The following is a 24,454-nucleotide window of genomic DNA, read 5'->3' as shown; positions in this document are numbered from 1 at the left end:
GTCTGTTGAAAAATTCGAAGTTCATCTGCTCTAATAATCAGTCCCTCTAGGGTTTCACAGATTTTTTTAAAGTTATTGTTGATGCTTGATTGCAGTGGTTTTATTCGAGCTGCAGAGATTTTTGTGTTGTTTTTTTTTTTTTTTTTTCTCAGAAAACTGCACAGAAAATTAGTGAAATTGCAAACCCAGGATTTTTCTTTCAACACTCCTACCAGTTTTACCAAGACGCACGAATCGAAAAGGGCTTCGGCTAAATGTGTGTCGCGATGATGTCACACGACACGTCTCGGCCCAAATCTGCTGAAAATCTGCGTCGTGCTGAAAAATCGCAAACTCCAGAAAATATCCTAGTATTTGTTTCTATAAAATCAGTGAATCTTGGAGGGACTGAAAAAAAGCACTTTGATTAATTAGCCATTGAAATCTGATTAGTCAAGGAACTCGTCATAGCATTATCATGAGACAATGGCATTAAAAGACAGGGAATTTCTTTCTGGGATGTTCCTGCTAAATCACTTGGATGCATCATCGCACTGGTATGCTTGTAAATACCTTTAAGCACAAGACATCAGTTTGGCGTGTCAGAGACGTTTGGTGACTTTTAAAAGAGGTTTATTTTACATTTAAGGGGCTATTATTTTTTATACTGCTTAATTTCAGCCCAAGAAGAAGCAAACCGAACAGAGCTCGATGGGAGAAGTGAAGCAGGAATACCACAAAACACCCCCAAACTCTCACAGACTCACTCCTCCTCTCCACTCTGTCATTTCATCTGTCTCTCCTCATGCTTCTGCCTTCCTTCTCTTTAATCCCAGCCTAGTTTGGGCATCTAATGCGCTGCTTTTTTTGGCCTTCTGCACGACACTAAATTGTTCTTTTGATTTGCTTGGATTTTTCAAATGAATTAAGGGCATGTGAACCGAGCGAACTTCCTCGGTGATTATTTAAACAGTTATCTATTTACGAGTCAGGAAAAAGTGAAAGCATTTAAAAGCTTTTTCTTTCAGGTTTCATTTTTTTTGTACTAGACTGTAAAAGTGCACCGCTAAATCAAGGCTAATTTCCTCACCTGTGTAAGAAACCGATTGAAACCTCTCGCTTTTGTGACCTTTCCACAGAGGGCGACTACATCAAGATGTTCATGCGAGGACGACCAATCACCATGTTCATCCCGTCTGACATCGAGAACTACGATGACGTGCGAACTGAGCTGCCCTCGGAGAGACTTAAACTGGAGTGGGTGTATCCTTTCCAGAACGTTCTGCACTGCCGCTCTGCTGTGTCTCTATTGAGACCTGGACAGACGTCACACGTCTTCCTGTTTCTTTAATAAGAACCATAACAGAATGCATTGACATGTATGTGTGCAGCCTACAAAGGTTGCCCTTGGACTTAGTGGATATTTTAAAATTAAAAACAGAATTACTTACAGCTTTTTGAAGGGTTTAAAAGCTCCAGAAATGGAAACCATGCTAAACATACTAACACAATGAGTATAACACAATGCAAACATTTTAGGTGTAACCAAAAAAAGGTGCAAGGTCCTATACATCTCATTTACAAAAGATGTGTGCTGTACAGTAACACAACAAAAATACACAACACAGGGACACAATACAACAAAGGGCAACAATGGTAAAAGTATGCTAATTATGGTAACTACATACAAGGGTAGAGAGCTCTAACAATACTTTATCTGCAGATATTTTGAGATTTCTACTGCATGAGGCGATATGGCAAAAATATCATATATTATATTATATTATATTATATTATATTATATTATATTATATTATATTATATTATATTATATTATATTATATTATATTATATTATATTATATTATATTATGTTATATTATGTTATATTATGTTATATTATATTATGTTATATTATATGAAAAAATATTAAACTGATACTGATGTATCACTGTGTGCTGTTTAGTTTAATCCTCCCTATCAGGGTCTCTATAGGATTTCTATATCCTATGAGTTACATTGAGGGTCTATATTGTGATTCTTACAGACAAAAACGCTCGATTTTGCTGCATGGTTTTCGAACATTTGCTTTTAGAACTTTTGCCGATATTGCAAGCACGGGATTCTTTATATACATATGTAATTACTTTCTATGATAGCTGTATGCAGGTTTGATGCACATGAATAGAACAGGGCTTGGCCATAATCAGCCAGAAAATCTGTGTTAAATGATTTTAATTTAAATCTAATTATCGTGGAGTTTGCACATAGCGTATAACATATATATGAAGACACGTCTCAAATATCCTGTTGCTCATGATATTTATGATCTGAATGATGGAACTGTATGACATGATGGAGCTGTGCCGACAGGTTATTTAATTGTAGCAGACGAAGGTTAATCTTATAAAAAGATTTATAAACAATTTCAAACCAGTAATGAACACATTGCTATAGTAAAAATCTGTACATATATGTAGTGGAATGGAAAAACCTGATAGATATCACTGACTTGAATTCCGGCAAACAGAAATAACTCTAATTCTGTCTAAAGATGTCTTGAGGCAGTGATGTCTAAAAATATCACGCCTTGATCAAGGTGTTGGAGCGCTACGTGCTGTTGCGAAAGAGTGTTTCAGCATGTAATCGTATACCGGCTGTTAAAATGTCTTGTGCCGTCACATCGTCATCAAACCAGACACTGTACTGATGACGCTGGAGAAAGTTTTACAATGATTAAATGCTCCAACGAAAAGAAATTGATCAAATCTAGCCATCAGAATATTTCAGCTGGATGATGGTTGCGATCTGAGCGTCAGCGTTGGCATGAACAGAGACGAGTCAAGTGAGGAGTGACATTTACAAGAGACATTAACCTCAGTGATGAGACTCGTGATATGAGGTGAAAGTAATTACACAAAGTAATTACACATTGTAAACCTGTACTGTACTTCATTGCTAAACTGTGATGTTTTTTTTGACAGTAGATTAAGTGGTGCATGTTATCATGAACTTACTACTTTGGGAAAAACATTTAAAACAGTGACATCTGACTGGTTTACCCAGAATGTCACACACATGACTAATAATAATGATTATTTATGTTTGGGTTACTTTGCAGTACGACCTGCTGATCAGGTTTTCCAAGAAAAGCGACAGTTAAAAGATGCACCAACTTACATGAACCATTGTCTTTTTGTGTTTTTATTGTTTTGGGTTTTTTTTCCCTTGACCCATTACGGCAGATATGGCTACAGAGGCCGAGACTGCAGGGCAAATGTTTATCTGTTGCCCACAGGGGAGATCGTCTACTTCATCGCCTCAGTGGTGGTGCTGTTCAACTATGAAGAGCGGACACAGCGTCACTACTTAGGGCACACTGACTGTGTGAAATGGTGAGATTCAGTTTACTCCAATTCTCACACACACACACACACACACAGATACAATCAACTAAATGGAGTGGAACATAAGTCACAAGTCACCAGATTATATATATGTATAGCATATGCTCCCGGATGTTTGCTGCCTATAATTTCTGGTTGAAACGTTTTGGTGAAAGATAAGCAGCCGAAAATGGAAACGAGATGTAAATGTCTGCCGTGTTAAGCAACTTGTGATGCTGTGAAAGTCCAGGAAATAGCTGCTGTGCAGACAGATATTCTCCCCCTTTTTACCAGCACACTGGCGTGAAAGCGACTTCAGATGATATAAAATGAGTCAGGGCATTGTTGGCTTTCAGTGTGACATGTTTTTACTTCTTTTTGAATAAAAAGAGAGCAGAACTGGGATTGATATCACCATTTACTTGGATAATATAAACATTTACGTGTGGGGGAAAAAACTAACTGTTTTGGGGATTTCTTTGAACTTAAAGTATTTCCCTTAGTCATCTAGATGCAAAAACCTTTAAAGAGGTAAGAATCTTTAAGATGTAAGACATTAGCCATCACTGTGGAGTGTGACATGACAAAGATATGCAATGCTGAACATGGGCACAACAAAACAGGGGCAAATTCCATTTTTTAGCCTCTGGTAAAAAAAATCATACACATGCACGAACCCCCAATCTCACCCCCCCCCCCAACACACACACACACATATCCCATCATGCTCACCGAAACACAAAAACACACATTAGACTAATCCCGCACAAGCATCCATCATTACCACTGACTATTCCCGGCTCCGCCCTCTATTCACATAACCGGGCACGTCCCCCTCCTCCACAGTGCCTTTCTGAAATTATTCCACTTAAGTAAAATAAGAGCCTATTTCATCTGATATTTAAGATTTAGAAATGTGAATCGTTTGTTACAGATGATTCGTTTAAGATGGTGAGTTCATTTTTGTACTTTTGGAAAAAAAAAAAAATAGTGTTAATGTTAATCAGATAGGTTGCTGTGGAAGCTGCGGTCACAGCTACATGCAGAAGAGAGTCTTTTGTTTAGTGATTTCAGGCTGTTAATTATGCAGCAAATGATGATTAGGTACTAAATAAACCTCAAAATCACACCGACTCACAAAAGCTACTCAACACAACCAGCATAAATGCCTTCTGTTCAGCTCCTCTGTGTTCTGATTACACCTCTGTTCATTTCATGGCATTTGATTATGAAAGATATTTTTATTTCAGTGTGCTTTTTATTGTAGTTGTAAGTTCTGTGCTCTGTGTCTTGGCCAGTCTTGCTGTTCACCCGGATAAGATCCGCATCGCCACAGGGCAGATCGCAGGAGTGGACAAGGACGGCAGGGTAAAGCACACTGTGTTCTTCTTCTTCTTCTCACGTTTCTGTGTGTAACATGCCATGCAGGAGTCTTTTGTTACACTGTAGGTGTGACTTTGTAGCACTTTGTGTTCTGGCTTACAAATGTAAGATAGAAGGGTTTACACTTACAGGAGCAGAGAGCGCCTCCATTACTGCACATAACTTTTCTACTTATTCTTAAATTCTGCCCAATGAAAATAAAATCCTGAACTCTTTCCCTGTCTGGCTCTCTTTCAGCCTCTGCAGCCTCATGTGAGGGTTTGGGACTCTGTCACTCTACAAACCCTGCAGATCGTTGGCTTGGGCACGTTTGAAAGAGGAGTGGGATCCCTTGCTTTTTCTAAAGCAGTGAGTCTTTAGTTATGGTTACATTTTTCATTTATTCTTAACCTTTAACTGTAAGATGTGGTGATCCTGGTTCTCGGTTACGTGAGACTGTGTGTGTGTGTGTGTGTGTGTGTGAACCAAGCTGACAGGGCAGGCTGAGCTGGTGGCATGTAGAGGTGTAGAATACCACATAGACAGTCTAATCAGCCAGATATTAGTGTTCTTTTTTTGAAGCCATCCCTGACTTCTGAATCCTTGAATCTGATCAAAAGGTGTTCGATCATCGTCCATTACAGCACAGCTCAGGCTCACGGTTTTTCACACTACTCTTTACTCCAGGTAGAGGAATATTTCACACTTGTAATTTGGAAGCAGGGTTATCATCGCTTTTTAACCCAGGTTATGAAACCCTTATCTGAATCTTTTACAGGGTAAACCACACATTGTGGTGCAAACGTACAGCGTGAAACAATGTGGTGGTAGAATGTTACAGCTAAATGCTTAGCAACAGACACCCTGAACACAGAACAGCGTGTGCCTTATATCACATGAAACCAGGATGTAGCGCGACACTTAACAAAAACGGCTCGATAGTGTCAGGCGGCAAAGCACTGAACATCCCGGAAGTGCACACTGTAGCAGGGGGAAATACATACAGCATAGTGAAGTAAGAGGTCAGTAAATGTTTGGTCAACTACATGACAGACTTCTAAAGAACAAAAAATATTAGCTAGCTGTCAAAAATAACAATGCATGCAGAACAGCAGACCTGTTTTGTTTTTTTCTCTCTCAACGATGCACGAGACAAACCGATTTTTAAAGCAATGTGTATTGTATTCTGTATTTATCCAATAGTGTTTGCCGATGATGCAAATAAACAAATAAGCACGTTAACTCAGGATTTAGGAATACACAGTGTGAAACGTCAGATTATGAATGAGTATGATTCATTTTAAAGTAGAAACAGTTCAAAACCTGAAACAGGATTCCTTTACTCAGGGACTGTAATGACCCAGGGTTAACTATATTAAATGTGAAAAGTCCCTTTGAGGGCGAAAAACAAGAGACTGGTGAGGGAACAGCTGTTTCTAGTTTTCGTGATAACAGGAACTCACTTGTTTCATGAATGTTCCACAACATTAAAGTGTAAAAGGTGTGACGTGTCAGTCTGTAGTCTGTTTGTTCAGGTCCAGATAGTGATGTAAACGCCGGCGTCTACAGTCTGACTACAACTTTCATATTGAAATAGCAATGAGGTCATCAAAAGGTGCATTCAGAGTCTATCAGTATACGAAATTTGAGCTTTCTCCGCCTCATCGTTGTGAAGCGCTTAATACCTGAACAGACGTGTCACTTTGGGATTTGTTTACTGCCTGCCAGAAATCCTGACGTAACGTCACAAACCACGTACATTTACCCCAAAAAAAAAGGAAAAAAAAAAGCAAAATAATAAAATAAAGCTAATGGGTAGAAACAATGGTTATGTTATACTTAAAAAATAATAATAATATTAATAATAATAATAATAGTTCCTATTAATAATTTATATTAATATTAATGTTTTTGATTATTAATTTTGCCTTTTTTTTTAATTATTTCATTTGTCTTGATTATTTTAGCCAAATTTTTTGTATTTACTTTAAACCTTTTGACCTGTAAAGCATTAATCAAAGTATTGTCGTGACCTAACATGACTACCAGTGCCCGTGTAGTGTGCTTACAGCTGTGTTTTGTGTATGTTCAGGACTCAGGCATTCACCTCGGCGTGGTGGACGACTCCAATGAGCACATGCTGACTGTGTGGGACTGGCAGAAGAAGTCCAAAATTGCTGAGATTAAGGTATGATGGAGGAATAATAGTGCTGCATTTACACTAAGTATTCATCCTGGAACTACTTGTCATCTTGCCCGTCTCCCACTAACTACTTTTTTCCGATTATCGGTTTTGTTGTTCCAGTCTTTTGTCTGCTGTTTCCTCTTTCTTCCACTTCACTCTCATAGCTTCCTCATTGCGCTGTATGACATCAGCGTGGCCTCCTTCCTAACCAGCTCATTCACAGCAATTAGGCTTTTCCTTTCTCTTATCCACTGCCCACACCCTGTTATGTCTGTAATCCACTTTCTACATGTAACACCCCTCTCTCTCTCTCTCTCTCTCTCTCTCTCTCTCTCCCCCTCTCCCTCTTTCTCAGACAACCAACGAGGTGGTCTTGGCTGTTGAGTTCCACCCAACAGACGCAAACACAATCGTCACCTGTGGCAAATCACACATCTTTTTCTGGACGTGGAACGGCAACTCTCTGGCTCGCAAGCAGGGCATCTTTGGAGTGAGGACACACACACACACAAATGTAGATAACCACCTGCACACTCATACTTATGCAGTGATTCATGCACTAATAAGGAACGGTCATTATCAGATTGCACAAGTGTGGATTTTCATATGATTCAGTGTTAACACGAGGCACAAAGTGCAATACAAATGCAAGTACACGCAATTCTCAGCTCTGCAATTCTCATGTGCGTGATTCTTTTGACTCAGAGAAGTAATCGCTCAGGGTTTAACGACCGGAATCTCTCTAGTCAGCCCACGGTTCAGGTTGATTGGCATTCATGGTGTTGCAATGCAATTAGAAAACAATCCTGTATGCGTTGTCAGGCTATCATTTTTTTTTTCTTTTGTTTTCTACATTCAGAATATACTTTTTATATTTCTCCATCATGAATCCCATGTCAAATAATGCTCTAATAATAAAGGCAGTAGTTAGGGTAAAAATATTGCTACTTTTTTGATAAATGCTGCGAAAAGTCTGAAACAATTATTGTCCTTTTCATAAAATTGGATGTTTTTAACCCTGTGCCCTGATGTGACTAGGTGGAAGAGCTTGCAATAAGTGTGTGCGTGTTTTTTTAAAAAATTTTTTTAGAAATATGAAAAACCCAAGTTTGTGCAGTGTCTGGCCTTCCTTGATAGTGGTGACATTCTGACCGGAGACTCCGGAGGGGTCCTGCTTATCTGGACCCGCAGCACAGCGGATCCACCACCAGGCAAAGGACTTAAAGGTATTGCATTTTCTCTGTCTGTGTCTCTCTGAGATGCTCTCTCTATCTCCCACTTTTCACACACACACACACACACCAAAGCTGTTGCCTGAACATGTACTTGTGTGTGTGACTGTTTGGGTGTGAGAGTGTTTGCAGGTCTTCTGCTTGTCTTTCTGTAATGTGCTAATAGTTTTTGATGGCATGCTGCAGAACTGGATCAGCAGTGTTGCAGAGAGGCCTGCTGCCAGGATTTAAACATTAGTCATGTCTTTATGTGCCCCCCTGCGTTGTGGAAGGTACTGTTCATGAACACAGTGCCCCCTGCAGGACGTGTGTGTGTGTGTGTGTGTGTGTGTGTGTGTGTGTGTGCTTCCTGAACACGTTTCCACAGAGCTGAATATTAGTCAGAAGGCACAGTTTGCACAAAAAAGGGGGGCAACAAAAATCCCACTAGAAGTCCTGAACTAAAAAACAGTTTTGCTTAGAGATGTTCTTTAAAAACATTATTCTGTAGAGATTTTGCACATTTTAGGGTTTCATTTTAGTACTTAAGTGTTCAAGCTGTGATAAAACACTTGGGTTGGAAATTTTTAATGCAGGCTACTGAGAGCTTAAATTAATATCAGGCTACACAAACCACAATACCCATTAAAGGAATTTGTGGTACTTCATTCCCAGAAGTCATCATCCAAGCCGAGATCAGATTTCCTGTACATTCTTAACCTGATTTTAAACTGATGACTGTGATCAGAACATGAGCCTGCATTTTATCCAACTCATTTCTCACTCGCTTTCTTCTTATGTGGCTCATTCACACATACATTGACTCACAGCGCTACTGGAGACAACTGAGTTTCTTCGGTATGAGTGACAGTGACCGTTAATGACTAAACATGGGTGCGTCCAGTTTTATGCGAATATGGAGTGACTTTTGTACCAATACGAGTAAAGACAATACAGCACATGTGATCCATGGCAATGAACACACACTGCTTCTCCTTCATGTCAGATGATATCATGTAAATATACACTGATGAATTTTATACACAAACGCCAAATATCTCTCTCCAGAATGTTTCATTTTAGTGGCAAGAAAACATGTGGATTGCTATTTGCTCCACCCACTGTTGAACGTTATTACCATGGCAACCAGTAATAGGAATGCCTAATGACCACTTCATAGTACAGAGACTGGAAACTTGCAGAGATAAAAACACTGTGAACGGAGCATAACACACTGCTCTCACTCTCGATTGCTGCTGTTGTTTAAAGATTATTTCTCTTTCTCTCTCTTTCTTTCTTTCTTTCTTTCTTTCTTTCTCTCTCTCTCTCTTTCTCTCACTGGAGCATTTCAGATCAGCCGTCAGATCAAGGCCCACGATGGCAGTGTTTTTACACTGTGTCAGCTGAGGAATGGCACTCTACTGACTGGAGGAGGTAAAGACCACAAGATCATCCTGTGGGACCACAACCTCAACCCCGAGAGAGACATCGAGGTGAGCTTACGAGGCAGAGCCACCGACACCATGCACCCACTCTAACTCGAGGCACACACATGAAGATTGTTAGCGTTCAGTGAGGGATCTCTGATTAATAACCACATCCCGATGTTCTCACACAGACCCACATGCGCAGCCTTTTCAGGAAAGAAAAAAATCTCAAACACGTGCTTAAAAGCTCTGTATAAACAAGCGTGCTTCTGTTATTTGTTAGTTCCCATTGAACTTTAATAAGCACTGAAAAAATAGAAGTGGTTAGCCTTGCTGATTTTGTTCTCCCTGCCTTTTCAGGTTCCAGATCAATACGGAACCATCCGAGCCGTGGCAGAGGGGAAGGGAGAGCAGTTCCTCGTGGGCACGTCACGCAACTTCATCCTGAGGGGCACTTTTAATGACGGCTTTCAGGTGGAGGTGCAGGTGAGGCATTGCGTTGTTTTTTTGTTTTTTTCGTTTCAGCTTTGTTTCCTCTCAAAGGTTTTTACTTTTTTTTTTCAATTACATAAAACATAAACATTTATAAAAAAAAATTTGCTTTTACATCACTTCTTATTCTTTGAATTGATATTTTAATGACATTCATGCCCCCAAAAACCTATTTAAATATATCTAATATTGTTCAGTATATTCAGTTTATTTTAAAATCTAGTGTTTCCATTTTAAAATTTGGAAATCTCCTTTTTTATCTCCTCTCTGCAGTCTCTTGATGCAGTTTAGGAGCCTAAAGAGATCATTGTTTATGTTGTGAGGAAACAGCTGGCTCAGATATCCAGTGGAGTTCTGCTCCATCAGTAGGGACTAAAAGCGTAGATGCTTTGAGAAGCAATCCCTAAAGACTTACATGAATCAGAAGCTCATATCCGCCTCAGCGGCATGCGGTCTGTGATTTTCCACAGTGCACTGGCCCTGATTTAATGCAGAATTTTTTATTTTTTTTTGCCAGCTATTTTGTACTAGTGTAAACAGACTGGAGAAAGAATTCCACACACTCTCTCAGTGCTGGCCAGTTCTGCCCCTGTACCTCATATGGAAGGAGTCTGCTTTAGATGTTTCGCTTGAAATGCACACTGATAAATATTTTACACAAAATACACACTACCATTTAACCAACCGAGCTCATGCAAGGTATTACCAGTTGTGGATTTGTCAGCTTAATCTGCACATCTCTTTCTTTCCCTCTCTCTCTCTCTCTCTCTCTCTCTCTCTCTTTCTCTCTTTCTCTCTCTTTCTCTCTCTCTCTTTCTCTCTTTCTCTCTCTCTCTTTCTCTCTTTCCCTCTCTCTCTCTCTCTCTCTCTCTCTTTCTCTCTCTTTCTCTCTCTTTCTCTCTCTTTCTCTCTCTCTCTTTCTCTCTTTCTCTCTCTCTCTTTCTCTCTTTCTCTCTCTCTCTCTCTCTCTCTCTCTCTCTCTCTCTCTTTCTTTCTCTCTTTTTCTTTCTCGTCCTCTAGGGTCACACAGATGAGCTGTGGGGTTTGGCTGCTCATCCGTATAAAGACCTTTTCCTCACCTGTGCGCAGGACAGACAGGTGTGTCTGTGGAACTCAGTGGACCATTCACTGGAATGGACCAGACTGCTGGACGTAAGACACACACACACACAATGCACCCCCACCTCTGTCTGTCTGTCTGTCTGTCTCTCTCTCTCTCTCTCTCTCTCTCTCTCTCTCTCTCTGTCTCCCTCTCTGTCTCTGTCTCTGTCTCTCTCTCTCTCTCTCTCTCTCTTTCTCTCTCTCTTCCTTTCACACTCTCTCTTTTTTTCTCTCTCTCTCTCTCTCTTTGTCTCTGTACAACTGTAATCATGATGATGAAGTTGGTGATAATAATGCAGATCACTGATGTCAAGCTCAAATTCTACCTGGGACACACCAGCATGTTTGTTTGCTCATAATCCAAGGCTATTCATTTTTTTTCCATCTGTTTTACCAATTAACATCAATAAACAAATATAGAATAGGACTTTTTAGACATTAATCGCAAACAGTAACTATTCAGCTCAATATTAGGAGTGTTAGGAGAAGGGTTTCTGGACATCTGACCATCACACCCATCTGTGCGTGCTGAACATCCCATTCCTGATTTATTCAGTCCCGAGTCTCCCATCTTCCTTGCTTTCCTGCTGCATAACCAGTTCTGTTTTCTACATATTTGTGGTCTCTGCACTGCGGGATCCATTTTTAGATTTAAGGACACAACTGAATCCTTTTTGTTAGACGTGGACCTGACTTGCATCAACAGCAACAGATGTCAGATTTTAACCAGTGTTTCAGTGCTGAGCGATGCGGCTTCACGGAAAATACCTCAGGCCATTTCAGTATTATTTAGTTTTTGGAAGTTCACGCTTTCCTTTTTTTTTTTAAGTGTGTGTTTAGCCCATTGACCTTGAGTTTGACATCTTTGATACAGACGATAAACGTAATGATGGTGATTTGTATGATCTCTGGCAGGAGCACGGTCACTGCGCAGACTTCCACCCTAGCGGTGCTGTGGTTGCCATTGGCACTCATTCAGGGAAGTAAGTCAGCATTTGCTTCTCATCTGCAGCATGTGCTCTTCAAAATGTTGTGCTTGTGTGTCTTCTGTTTCCAATGAGCCACTTATTGCCCCTGTGTGCATGTACGTGTGTGTGTGTGTGTGTGTGTTTACAGGTGGTATGTTCTGGATGCTGAGACTAGGGACCTGGTGGCCATCCACACAGACGGCAATGAGCAGCTGTCAGTGATGCGCTACACTGTGGGTGAGTGACTGGAATATGTGTGAGACTGTATACACACTCGTTCTGTCAGAATGATCTCACTGTTTGAATGTTTTCTATGTTTAATTGTCTAATGCGAGTTTAGGGAAAGACACACGGGCGCTAGATTTAGTCTTAATGCTTTATCACTTCTTTAAAGTTGTGTTCAGTTTTCTAATCGAAAGTATTGAACCATTTTCAACAGGCGGTTCTTTTCTCTGGTTAAATCTCAAATACTGTTCACTTGGACATGTAGTACACTACCATATGAAGTGTATAGTGAAGAAAAGGCTGTTTGGGATTCAGTCTGAGAGTGTAATGGACAGTTGAACAGGAAAGGTCTGACATTTGTAAGGCAATATCAGCAGACAGCAAACTTTACTTAAAAATAAAAATGAGTACGAAACAAACATTTGTTTGTTTTAATGAATTTGATAAAAGCATTCAAGCAGGGATTTGACTGGTACTGCCATGTTCTTTGCCATGATTTGTTATACAAGCAATAAAACACTTGAGGCAGGTTGCTATAGGAAAATATTCAGCTACAGAAAGCGTAGGGTGATGGAGGAAAAAATAAAAAACAAACCTTAAGCATCCATGTTACCTCTGTTACACAAACACTGACACTGATGTCTCCTTCTAAACATGTCCAATAAAACTTAATTAAAACGTTTCACAAAAAAACAGCACCATTACAACTAACAATTCCACACGATTTCTTTCCGGTTAGGTGAAGCGTACATCACAGAAGTCTCTGTGATCATAGTTATTTTATGAGCCGTGATATTAGAGATAAAGAAGCAACACTTTCTGGCCAATAAGTGTCGAGAAAAAGCCGAGCATTGGTATGAAAATGGATCGAGCAGCTCTAGCATATAAACTGCTAGACTTATTTTTTAATAATTACTATGTAAAAATATTCAAACCCACATATCCACATTGGAAACCACGAGCTCCTTTCTCATTTCTCTTTTCTTCTTTCTCTTCTTTATTTTTTTCCAGATGGTACACTGCTGGCAGTGGGATCACACGATAACTTCATTTACCTCTACACGGTGTCGGATAATGGACGCAAGTACAGCAGATACGGGAAATGCTCTGTAAGTCTCTCGCTTTTTTTCAACTCTTACAGAGAAGATGATGATTATAATATAGAATGTCTGTTTGTGTAAGTCAGCAAGGTGTGTGTGAATGTTTGTATGTGCCTTTATGTGAACATTTGCCCTCACTAGCTTTATTGAAGTCAGTGTATTTCTCCCTCAGGTGTTGTAACATCTGACATCTTAATGTAAGAGGATGTATGAGTGTGTGTGTGTGAGAGAAAAATGCTGAGAGGTTGAAAAGCGCTGCTAGAAATGTACACGCGAGTTATTGTCTCCTGAGATGAAGAGATAACAGGAGCGGTGTTGCTTTTGCTGTCAGTAATACATACATCAGATGTGTAGCTTCTACTATAGCTGAATGTTATTAACAGCTTTGGAAAGGTCAGGAGAGTCGAGGCTCGTTCGAGGTGAGCGTTTATGGAGCGTGATACTGCATCGGCTGTGACCTGCTTCACGTCTCACTGGGGTGGAACTCGCCAGAACGTTATGAATCCTACCTCTGTTCGACCTGTTTTTCTTTCCCACTTTCCCTCTGCCAGCGTTTTCTCTCTCGTAGCTCAACCTTTCACTTCATGTCCTTGCCTGAGAAATTAAGGAAGCAAGAAGCTCAGATCAAATTTTATGATATACAGTCTGAGCTAAAAGTTAAAATTTTCTACCGTCCAAGCAACACACTTTATTCTAGTTGGACTCAAAACGTATGAAGTCTGATTGAAATTTCTGGACATGCAGCTCAGGATGACCTGCGAAATCAAATCAAATGTTTTTGTTCTTTCCATCAGTTAAAAACTGATCAAGATGTCAGATGGTCAGCTTCTGGCATCTGAGTCAAGCTCCCAGTGAGATCAGATTTTCTGGACTACTTTTTCTTTAATAGCTTCCATCATGTTTGAAGTGCAATTTAAGTTTTTTTTTTTTAAGTAATAAGAAGCTTATTTTACACTGAAAAATGTTTACACTGAATTACTCCAAAGCCTGTTCAGATGGTGTTGCAGACAGGACTTAAAGGCTGTGTAACATCACATGCATTCACAGTCTATAGAGAATCCACTTCTGTGGATCTGTTAATGTGACCCAGTATTTCAGGTCAGTGTTGCTCTGATATGGATGCTCTGTATCAGTCTGGTGCTCTCTTAATCCCCATTACTGAGTCACATTTCTGGCCTGAATCACAGGTTATGGATATTTGCATTTAATCATGTAAAGTGAAGAAGCTTTTATTGTCATTTTGACCATACATAGCTGACACAGTGCATAGTGAAATGAAACAATGTTCCTCCAGGATGCTGGTGCTACATAAAACAATACAGAGCTAAAGACGAAAAAGTAAGTTGGCCTTATTCACAGGAGACAGTGCAGATAGGCAATACAGTATGCTACAGGACAGAACAGCATACAGTATGTCATTGTGTGCGAGTGTGTGTGTATGAGCTAGTCTGTAATGTGGATGCTGTGCTATTGAATGGAAGTGTGCAGATGTGGTAAAGCAGTGGCACGGTATCCATCAAAGCAAGCTCTCATGAGACAGAGAGGAACACGAGCCACAGTGGGGGAAAGAGAGAGACGTCGTGGCGAGGTCTGCTTTGTGGCTTTATTCACACCAAAGGCTGTATACACACATCAAGCTAGTTCGGTATACAAAAGGAGGGGGCTGCACAGCTGCACAACAGCTGCATAATAAAACAGTGTCTGGCACTGCGGGGCGGGGGCTGGGGAAGGTACGGATATGTGTGTGTGGATGAGAGCCAGGCAGAGGAAGACGAATTGGTCTGGTTGGAGTTTCCCAGAAGGCCGATGTTGGTGATGTGGGCTAGCGTATGTATGGATGGAGTGCTATTTCCCCCCCCCCCACATACTCTCAGTTCATTGATGCAGTTTTGTGTGTGTTTGTGTGTGCATGCACGCAGTGCGACTCCAGTAGATTTTGCCCCAGGCTTGGTGGTGTGTGCATGCATGTGCGTGAATATTTGCATGTGATGAAATGGAAAGCAGACCTATTAAAGTGAATCAAAGAGTATGGAAAGGAACAAACGAAGGTTCTCTCTAATCAGGGGAGTGAGGGTTTCTGGGATGAGAGCCTATCTGTCTCTCTTCCTGTCTGACTGTCTGTCTGTCTGTCCATCTGTCTGTCTGTCAGGAGTCAAAAACGTCTAATATTTAACAACCTATAAACTTGATGTCTAAAACCTGGTGTCTAAATATGATTTACTAAGTATGAAATTCGTTGCCTTCTCCAGTTTAAGAAGCAAAGGTTTTGGCACCCTATACTACACAAGTGATTGTGTAATTCATTAAATACTGGATTTGCCAATATTGCATTCTGGTCCAGGAGGAGTGAAGGAGGGATAAGCCTCACATGTTCACTTGGAGCATGTAGACTGAACAAAATCACAAAAATGTTATGTTATCAAGTGTGCAGAAGTATGCAGAAAATTTTGATGACAATAAAACACAGCTAATACCATGAACACGCTAATTCCTTTATCCAATATTAAAACGTTAGCAATTCTACTACCTCGCTGCCCTGAGAACAATTTAATTAAATATTATACAATTAAATCCGTATTCTTCTCTCTGCGCAGTGTGTGTTTGTGGCTCTGCAGTGTGTTTGCAGGCCTTATAGAATAACCGACTCTGACTCAGTGGCTTTTTGTATGGGTTGTGTGTAACTTATCTTCTGCCTAATTGAGCTTGAGAAAGCAGGAAGGAGAGGAAATTGACTTTAAAAGCAGATGAACAGCCACCGATAACCTGAATTAACATTTTCTTTTAGATACAGCCAATTAGCTCTGTTGCCATTGGATCATGGACATACATGTTTCTCACAATCTGATATTTTTTTCCCCTCCCTTTTTTCTACAGGGACATTCCAGCTACATTACGCATCTTGACTGGTCCCCCGACAACAAGTTCATTATGTCCAACTCAGGAGACTATGAAATCCTCTACTGTGAGTGTGCAGCCACAGGAACACACACACACACACACACACACAGAAAAATGAAATAAGTCTGTCACTCACATTTTATTTTATTCTTGTGCAATTACTCAACATTTTAAAGTATTGCTCTCTCTCTCTGTCTCTCACACACACACACACACACACACTTTCTCTGTCTTTCCCTCATTCCCTCAATTTTGTTTTTTCCTTCAGGGGACATTCCAAATGGCTGTAAGCTGATTCGTAACCGCTCTGATTGTAAAGACATCGACTGGGCCACATACACGTGTGTGCTGGGATTCCATGTCTTCGGTCAGTATGACGAGTTTTTGAGCAATGTGGGCTTTAGAGTTCCGCTGACCGGTTTTCTTATTTGTATGTGTTTTTGCTTTGTGTTTAGAGCTGTTTTCATGGTCCAGTGGTTTTTCTGCCCCACAATTGTCTCTTCTTGTTAGTTCGTCTTTTTATTGTTGCTCTTCTTTCAACAGTCTTTCAGTTTAACCTCACCAAGTGCTCCATGTCTAGCCTTGTTGATCTGGTGAATATGATTCAGAAATAACAGTAGCAGAGTCAGCAGTAACACACACACACACACGGTTTGGTAGTAATTTGCCGATTCGGCTTCAGCTAGCCAGACGGAGCGAAACTCTCACTGATAACATCTTGCAGATTTCTACCACACAGCTTCAGTGTGTGTGACGTGATATTCAGATAGAGATCAGAATAGTTGTCATGACTCTCTATGCAGAGTTCCAGTAAATAGCCTCTAGAGCATGTGACGCTTGTTATTTAATCTAATTGAAGGTCCCCAGTATATCAGTGTACATAAGTGCATGCTTGTTTTATTGCATATCTGAGTGTGTATGAGTGTCTTCAAGTTTTAGCCTCATGCAGTAAACAGTGATGAACCCTGACTGATGATGCGTCTGGTGTTTTGTGCTTGTTGTCGAACAGGAGTGTGGCCCGAAGGTTCAGACGGAACAGATATCAACGCTCTGGTCAGATCTCACAACAGGAAAGTCATTGCTCTGGCTGATGATTTCTGCAAGGTACATCTGTTCCAGTACCCCTGCTCCAGACCTAAGGTCAGTGCCAACACAGATGTTATAAGAGCTGTTTGTCTCACCTTAATATCGTATTCACTGGCAATAGTATAAAAAGCCTTTACTAAGAAACAAGGAAGATTACAGTATATACCCATGTTATAACTTTGACCTCACTTTTCCACTCTAAACTCATTCAGTTTTCTCTCTTATCTATTATTTAAACAGTCTTTAATCATTGTAGCACTCATGTCATTTACAATAATTCTTTTTTTTTTTTTACTTGCATCAAGCACAAACTGTATCAGAAACCTATACCGTATTTTATACATTTATTAATTACATGTGTGAAATCAGATGTATCTGAATGTCCAAATTCTTCAAATTATGTCAAATTATAGCACTGGTGGAGATTAGGAATATAACATGACAGCTTGATGTGATACATCACCACCCTGAGGTTGATTAGTTTTCAATCTTTATATCACAGCAAGTTGCCAGCAATTTTTTATTAACCAAAAACGATATACTCTTTAATAATAAGCATATACGTTAAACATGTTAAAACATCTGTAGAATAAATATCACTACCCTTATAGCAGCTATAAACAGGTCCCTTTGTCCCTTCCATAAATGTAAGTTAAATGTCTACAAGCTTCACTGTTCAAGAATTATATGTCCTTCTTCATTAAATAACACGGCTTTCATCTGTTTATTATTAAGCTTAGATTATGTGGAGCATGTACCCATACATCTCCTTGTGAATTTGCTGTTTCTATAGAAACGGTAACTTAAATATATAAAACCAAACATATTCGTATGAATCTGGGGTTTGAATTACAGTCAGCATTGTTGTCACAGCTGTGCTGTTATAGAAAACTAGGAAATCAACACCACACACACCTTCTCAGAGGTATAAGCAGACTACACTATACTATTTCTGGGACGACCACAGCATTAATCTGAGGCTACAGTAGGTACAAGCTCGCAGTTGATACAAACAAAGGTTTTGGTGAACCTGTGTCCATGTGTATAATAGAGAAAGATCTCTATATAATGACTTGTGTAGCATTGTGTGTAATCTCTGCTTATCTCTAAAAATGCAAGGAGATCAGCAGTTTCTGAAATACTCAGCTCAGCCCCTCTGATACCAATATTGATAATTAGATGAATGAATGAGCAGGTGTAGAGGTGCTCCTAATAAATTGGACAAGTGAACTCATTTGAACTTTTCTCATCACAGGCCCCAAGTCATAAGTACAGTGCCCACAGCAGTCACGTGACCAACGTTAGCTTCATGCACAACGACAGGCACCTGGTGTCGACAGGCGGCAAGGACACCAGCATCATGCAGTGGCGCTGCATGGGCATGAGCGATCCCATGCAGAACTCAAGCACACGAGTCCAGGCCCCTGTGGCTGCTGTCCCCACCTCTCTGCCTATCACCAGAATGGAACCTGACACCAATACGCCACCCCCGACCCCTACTGAGTCGCTGGACGCCACCCCTAACGGACAGCAAGAAAACCACGAAACTCCACCTCCCACAGATGAGCCCACGCCCACTTCCGATAGCACCGTGAGCCCAAAGGACAGTCTGGAGCCAAGTGATGACACAGCCACGCCCAGCGACGAGGGCACACCCTTCACTCCGCCCTCTTAAAACTGGTGGCCGAGGTGATCAGCCCTGGTCTCCATTCGAGTGCTTCACCCACAGGCACTACGCTTGCCGTGAAGGTTGCAGCGCATGCACAGGGGCTCCTTAAAATTTTAATCTTTTCAGGTTCTTTCTATGTTTCTTTCAACACATGTATGTATGTCGTTAATCCGAGAGGGAGAAAAGAGGCAAAAATGAATGAAGTATCGCCGTTGTGTTGCCCAGGAGGAATCGTGCTTCGTAGATTAAAAAAAAAAAAAAAAAAAAAAAAAGCTGTCGAAAATACACAAACAGACACTAGCATGCCCGGATACACTGATACACACAAACACTACACAAACATGAGGTTTACTCCAACACACACACACATAGGGGCACATACCAAAAAAACAAAAACAAAACAATGATTTATCAGATCATCAAAGGAACCTTAACATAGAATAAAATATCTGCCAGTATAAATGCAAAGTATAGCTGAAATTAGTGAAATTATAGAATATAGGCTTATGTTAAGACTTTTAAACTAATCATTTACTCTATTTTGTGAATAATGAGGATTCAGAATCTTTTTTGTTGTTGTTGTTGTTGTTGTTGTTGTGAAATGCCTGCATAGCATCTTTACCTGAGCCAAGAATCTTTTGAAAATGCCAGGCAGGTAACACTGACTCATTGAATGGACTCAAACTCACTCACTGAGCTCATTGGCGTCTTCATCATCATGGACAAAATTTTAAGCATGGCATGAAGCTAATTATTGATGATCGACTAGGTATATTATCAATCAGATTATTAACACACACACACAGACACACACACATATATACACACATCCACACACAGTTTTTCTGAGGCTGCAGTTTGTTAAAAATGTTCTTCTGGACTTCATCTGGTGCGTCTCTGAAGCTCTGGCCAGCACGGCGTATGCAGATCAGATCAGCAGGCTGTCTCAACGTCTTCAGCATGGATCGTCTCGCAAAAAAACATCCTCGAACAGACTTCATCTAAACTCCTCTTATCCAAGCGCCACATTTTTTTTAACCTGAATTCTTTAGCACTGTTCTTTTTCCGTTCGAGATTCGTTTTCAGTCTGTTTTTTCCCCCTTTATTCTGTTCATTGGACTGTTTTTTTTTAATTTTTATTTTGAGAGTAGATTAAATGAGTCTTAAATGTGTGTGATTGTGTGTGTGTATGAGATCACGTGCTGATGGATGAGCTGATTATTTTTTTTTTTTCCTTTCATCTTTCATTCCACAAGATGTTAGTGCATCTTCCTTTCCTCCTTCCCACAGGAACTCAGGATCACTCTTTAGGTCATCTTCCTAGTCAGAGTGTGGGAGAGAGATCTGTCCTTGTTGTCCGTTTTTTTCTTTCTGAGTGTTTTTCACCACTTCAGTAATGCATTGTGACAAAGATACTGGGTTAAAGGATAAAATATTGAAGTGTTTGATGTATTTTAAGCCGGAGCTGCAGCACCGAAGAGAAGTCTCCGGTAACAATCTTGGTGGCTCTTCACTCTCACTGTTTCTTGTTCCCAGTAACAGAGACGTGCTTTTTACAGTTATGAAAGAGTGAAGCACCAAATCCTGACAGAAACTGCCTCCAAATTTAATGATGATCCTAAATCTAGACCTGTTTTCAACATGCACTCATCACCTTCCCTCTGTTATTTAGGTAGACCATACAAAATACTAAGGTGCTGCTACTAGAGCTGATTTTCAGTAAATGTATATACATCACTGCTGAAACTGTAACATCCTTCTAACTCTTGTAACATCCTTCTAACTCTTCTAACCTCCTGCTCCTGTTATAACATCCTTCTAACTCTTCTAACCTCCTGCTTCTGTTATAACCTCCTGCTCCTGTTATAACCTCTTTCTAACTCTTCTAACCTCCTGCTTCTGTTATAACCTTCTGCTCCTGTTATAACCTCTTTCTAACTCTTCTAACCTCCTGCTCCTGTTATAACATCCTTCTACCTCTTCTAACCTCCTGCTTCTGTTATAACCTCCTGCTCCTGTTATAACCTCTTTCTAACTCTTCTAACCTCCTGCTCCTGTTATAACCTCTTTCTAACTCTTCTAACCTCCTGCTCCTGTTATAACCTCTTTCTAACTCTTCTAACCTCCTGCTCCTGTTATAACCTCCTGCTCCTGTTATAACATCCTTCTAACTCTTCTAACCTCCTGCTCCTGTTATACCATCCTTCTACCTCTTCTAACCTCCTGCTTCTGTTATAACATCCTTCTAACTCTTATAACCTCCTGCTCCTATTATAACCTCCTTCGAAATCTTATAACATCCTGCTCAATCTTATAACCTCTTACTCACTCCAGTAACCTCCTGCTCACTCTAGTATCCTCTGCCTCACTCTTATAACACCCTGTTTACTCTTCTATCCTTACTAACCTTTGCTCACTAATTATAACATCCTGCTCACACTTAAAACTCAACCTTATAACCTCTTAGTAGTTCCTGCTTACTATTATATCTTCCTGCTCACTCTTATAACCTCTTACTAACTCCTTCTGACTCTTAGAGCCTGATCTCTGATATAACATTTTACTGACTCCTCTTACCTGTTCGAACCCCCCCACTTCTACTCCCTGTTATAAGCTCCTTCTTAATTTTATAAGCTCCTATTGACTCCCTGCATGATGTGTGAATAAGGCTAACATGCACTTATACAAAAGGAAGATGATAAGTGTTTGCTGAAAACATTTAAACACAGGCCTAAGCTTTCTCACAATAAGAGTCTACACTTTAAAAAAAAAAGAAAAGAAAGAAAGACAGCAGCCTGGTCTCAGACGTGTTGCTGGCGACATCTTCTGTACACGTGCAGCATTGCGAGGTATTGAACTGGACAGATGAACGTTTTAGTATTGAATATTAGGGATGAGTATGTATAAAGGCATGAGTCTGGTGGTAATGCATGATTTCTCTTTAAACGGTAAGAATAATGAAGACATTAGGAATATTAAGAGTCGGGGGAGGGGAGGGGGGTTCTAAAGATTTTGGTATGTGAATGATGAACTTATGCTGTGTTTTTATGGTTGTTGTTTTTTTTATACACATGGAAGCATTTAGTATTTCAAGTTCTGAGTGTATTTGATACTGGTCTAGTTGTAGGTGGTGTGCATGTTCAGAAAAGCCATTTCGGCATGGGAAGTGTTTTATAGGTGGAATGTAAAGATGATGATTTGCTACCAAGTGGTGCAGTGAGGTATATCGCTGCAGCAGTGCTGGTACTACAGCCGCTCTCCTCCAGCTGGTCTGCAGTTTTTCTAACCCTTTAGGTTTATGAGGTTTTTTGGCATTGCCACCATTTTTTTTTTTTTTTTAATAATGGTTTTTTCAGAGAGAATACATCTGTTGGATTTCTATAGACTTATTCGAACCTGCTTTTGCTGTAATACTTAGCTTTAGTGCAAAATGGCACTGTTCCTTTGCTCAGGGTCAGACCTGGTCACCTTCCTCTCCTACTTCTGCCTCTGTGCTGTTGTATCACCTCCTTAAAATGACAAAAAAAAAAATTCCACACACAATACAATACAATACAATACAATACAACATGCCCTTGGTCTTTGTGACCGGCGTGAGCTTCAGGCTAAGTTCAGGGATTTCACAGGTTACCATTTCCATACACCATTATTTGTACATTCACATGTGGATACTATATGTATATAATAGTTCCTCGGTTTGTATATATCAGCGGGAATGCATCCTGTACAATAACAATAGCCGTGTTCATCAAGAATAGCCTTTTGGATGATTTGCTGCAGAACCACACTGAAAACCTAGCTGATAAGAAATCTCATAACGAACCTGCTCATGATCATGAACCTGCAGTTAGAAAGCAGCTCTGATGTAAAGAGGATGCTCTTCTCAGTCATTTCCATTCACTCGGATACAGCTTGCCTCTAGGACTCGTACTTGTGAAACTCACCTCCCCCCTTTTTTTTCCCTTTTTTTTTTTTGGATCCAGTGAAAATGACCTTCACGACTCTCTCACCTGACATTGGTGTGTAAATAAGGGGCTTCATTAGGAATGTTTCTTGAATGTCACGAGTGGCCTTGCTATGTGTCTTCTTTGGGTGAGTGTGGAATATGGTATTGGTAAATATATTGTATTTTTTTGGCTTTTGAAGAGGTGTTTTGTTTTATGACAGCAGGTGTGATATCCAGAAGTACTTTTTATATCATTGAAATGGCACTGTGGATAAATGCAGAGATTTTCATAGGGCAGGCCAGATCCGTGTCTGACCTTCAGAAATCAGACTGAGTTTTTTTGTTTTCTTTTGTTTTGTTTTGTTTTTTAAAGGTCTGTATATCGGAAGTGTTTCTACAGACATTTGCAGTGCGTGAAATGGCCTTGTATTAATGAATAAAAACAAAATACATGTGGGTGAGAAAGGGAGAAAGGAAGAAGGAAGGAGTGAGACAATGCAAAACTGGAGTGGAAAATTTAAACTCTTCTGGAATGTTCTGGATCTCCAGCTAGTGGCCCTTTCCACACCAGGAACCCTGGAATCAAATTCCCAGAATGCTTTCCCAATTTGCCAGTTTGCTCCATCAGATCCGCATTGGATGAGTGGGAAAAAAGCTTTGTGATAAAACATGATGAAGTTGGTTGCAAAAAATTATGTTGACAAATATGAACTTTTTTTTTTTTTTTTTTTTTTTTTCTTGTAACAGTGTTTGAGCCATTATGTCTTTCATGCATTCCTGTCAATGGGCAGAAAAATACTAAAGATTTTAGAAAATAAACATTCATTTTAAAATGATATGGCTATGTGTTTCTTCTTTTGATCAAACTCTTGAAGGAGTGTTTCGAGTGTCCCGCTGAGAGAACCCTTAAAGCAGTGATGTCCGGTTTTCTCTTCCTGGCTTTCAACACCCCTTTCAGGTCTGGGTTTTGCTTTGCTGGAATGAAAACCTGTACACACACACACACACACTGGCCCATTGCGGATAAGATTGGACACCCATGCCTTTAAGCAAATGATGCAAACTTAAATAAATAAATAAATATAATACAAATTTAAATAATAATATAAAATTAAAAACCAAACTACATAGAAATCATCATTTTAAATAAATAAATACATACATACTATGCATACTATAAGTGTTTGTATGTGTGAAATAAAATTTGAATGTACATTTTTAAAAATAATTAAACTTAATCACATTTAGTTAAAATTAACCTTACCATCTTTTAACACCACAAAAGGGCCCCTTGTGACTGATACATAAACTCTCTCTCTCTCTCTCTCTCTCTCTCTCTCTCTCTCTCTCTATATATATATATATATATATATATAGATAGATAGAGAGAGAGAGAGAGAGAGAGAGAGAGAGCGAGCAA

General features: G+C 39.9%; 1 protein-coding gene across 8 annotated transcripts in view; it reads left to right on the top strand.

Annotated features, from left to right (window-relative positions):
* LOC131346077 (echinoderm microtubule-associated protein-like 4) overlaps window positions 1–23,207 on the top strand; it is a 93,538-nt gene extending 70,331 nt beyond the window's left edge. For 5 of the 8 annotated variants that reach the window (XM_058379469.1, XM_058379447.1, XM_058379431.1 and 2 more), the window contains 17 exons: window positions 1,119–1,242; window positions 3,224–3,373; window positions 4,663–4,732; window positions 4,985–5,095; window positions 6,819–6,914; window positions 7,267–7,425; window positions 8,002–8,137; window positions 9,467–9,615; window positions 9,910–10,035; window positions 11,062–11,193; window positions 12,058–12,125; window positions 12,259–12,347; window positions 13,347–13,444; window positions 16,310–16,397; window positions 16,602–16,700; window positions 17,343–17,473; window positions 18,675–23,207. In XM_058379469.1, the coding sequence (XP_058235452.1) occupies window positions 1,119–1,242; window positions 3,224–3,373; window positions 4,663–4,732; window positions 4,985–5,095; window positions 6,819–6,914; window positions 7,267–7,425; window positions 8,002–8,137; window positions 9,467–9,615; window positions 9,910–10,035; window positions 11,062–11,193; window positions 12,058–12,125; window positions 12,259–12,347; window positions 13,347–13,444; window positions 16,310–16,397; window positions 16,602–16,700; window positions 17,343–17,473; window positions 18,675–19,094 (2,246 nt within the window). In that variant the 3' untranslated portion in view covers window positions 19,095–23,207. The remainder of the gene's footprint in view (window positions 1–1,118; window positions 1,243–3,223; window positions 3,374–4,662; window positions 4,733–4,984; window positions 5,096–6,818; window positions 6,915–7,266; window positions 7,426–8,001; window positions 8,138–9,466; window positions 9,616–9,909; window positions 10,036–11,061; window positions 11,194–12,057; window positions 12,126–12,258; window positions 12,348–13,346; window positions 13,445–16,309; window positions 16,398–16,601; window positions 16,701–17,342; window positions 17,474–18,674) is intronic. The other 3 variants (XM_058379455.1, XM_058379439.1, XM_058379422.1) reach the window with 1 other exon arrangement.
* The last annotated feature ends 1,247 nt before the right edge of the window (window positions 23,208–24,454 follow it).

The sequence above is a fragment of the Hemibagrus wyckioides genome, linkage group LG03 (assembly GCF_019097595.1).
Source record: "Hemibagrus wyckioides isolate EC202008001 linkage group LG03, SWU_Hwy_1.0, whole genome shotgun sequence".
NCBI classification, from domain to species: domain Eukaryota; kingdom Metazoa; phylum Chordata; class Actinopteri; order Siluriformes; family Bagridae; genus Hemibagrus; species Hemibagrus wyckioides.
The sequence above is the reverse complement of the archived record's forward strand: the minus strand, read 5'-3'. Positions and strand labels throughout refer to the sequence as shown.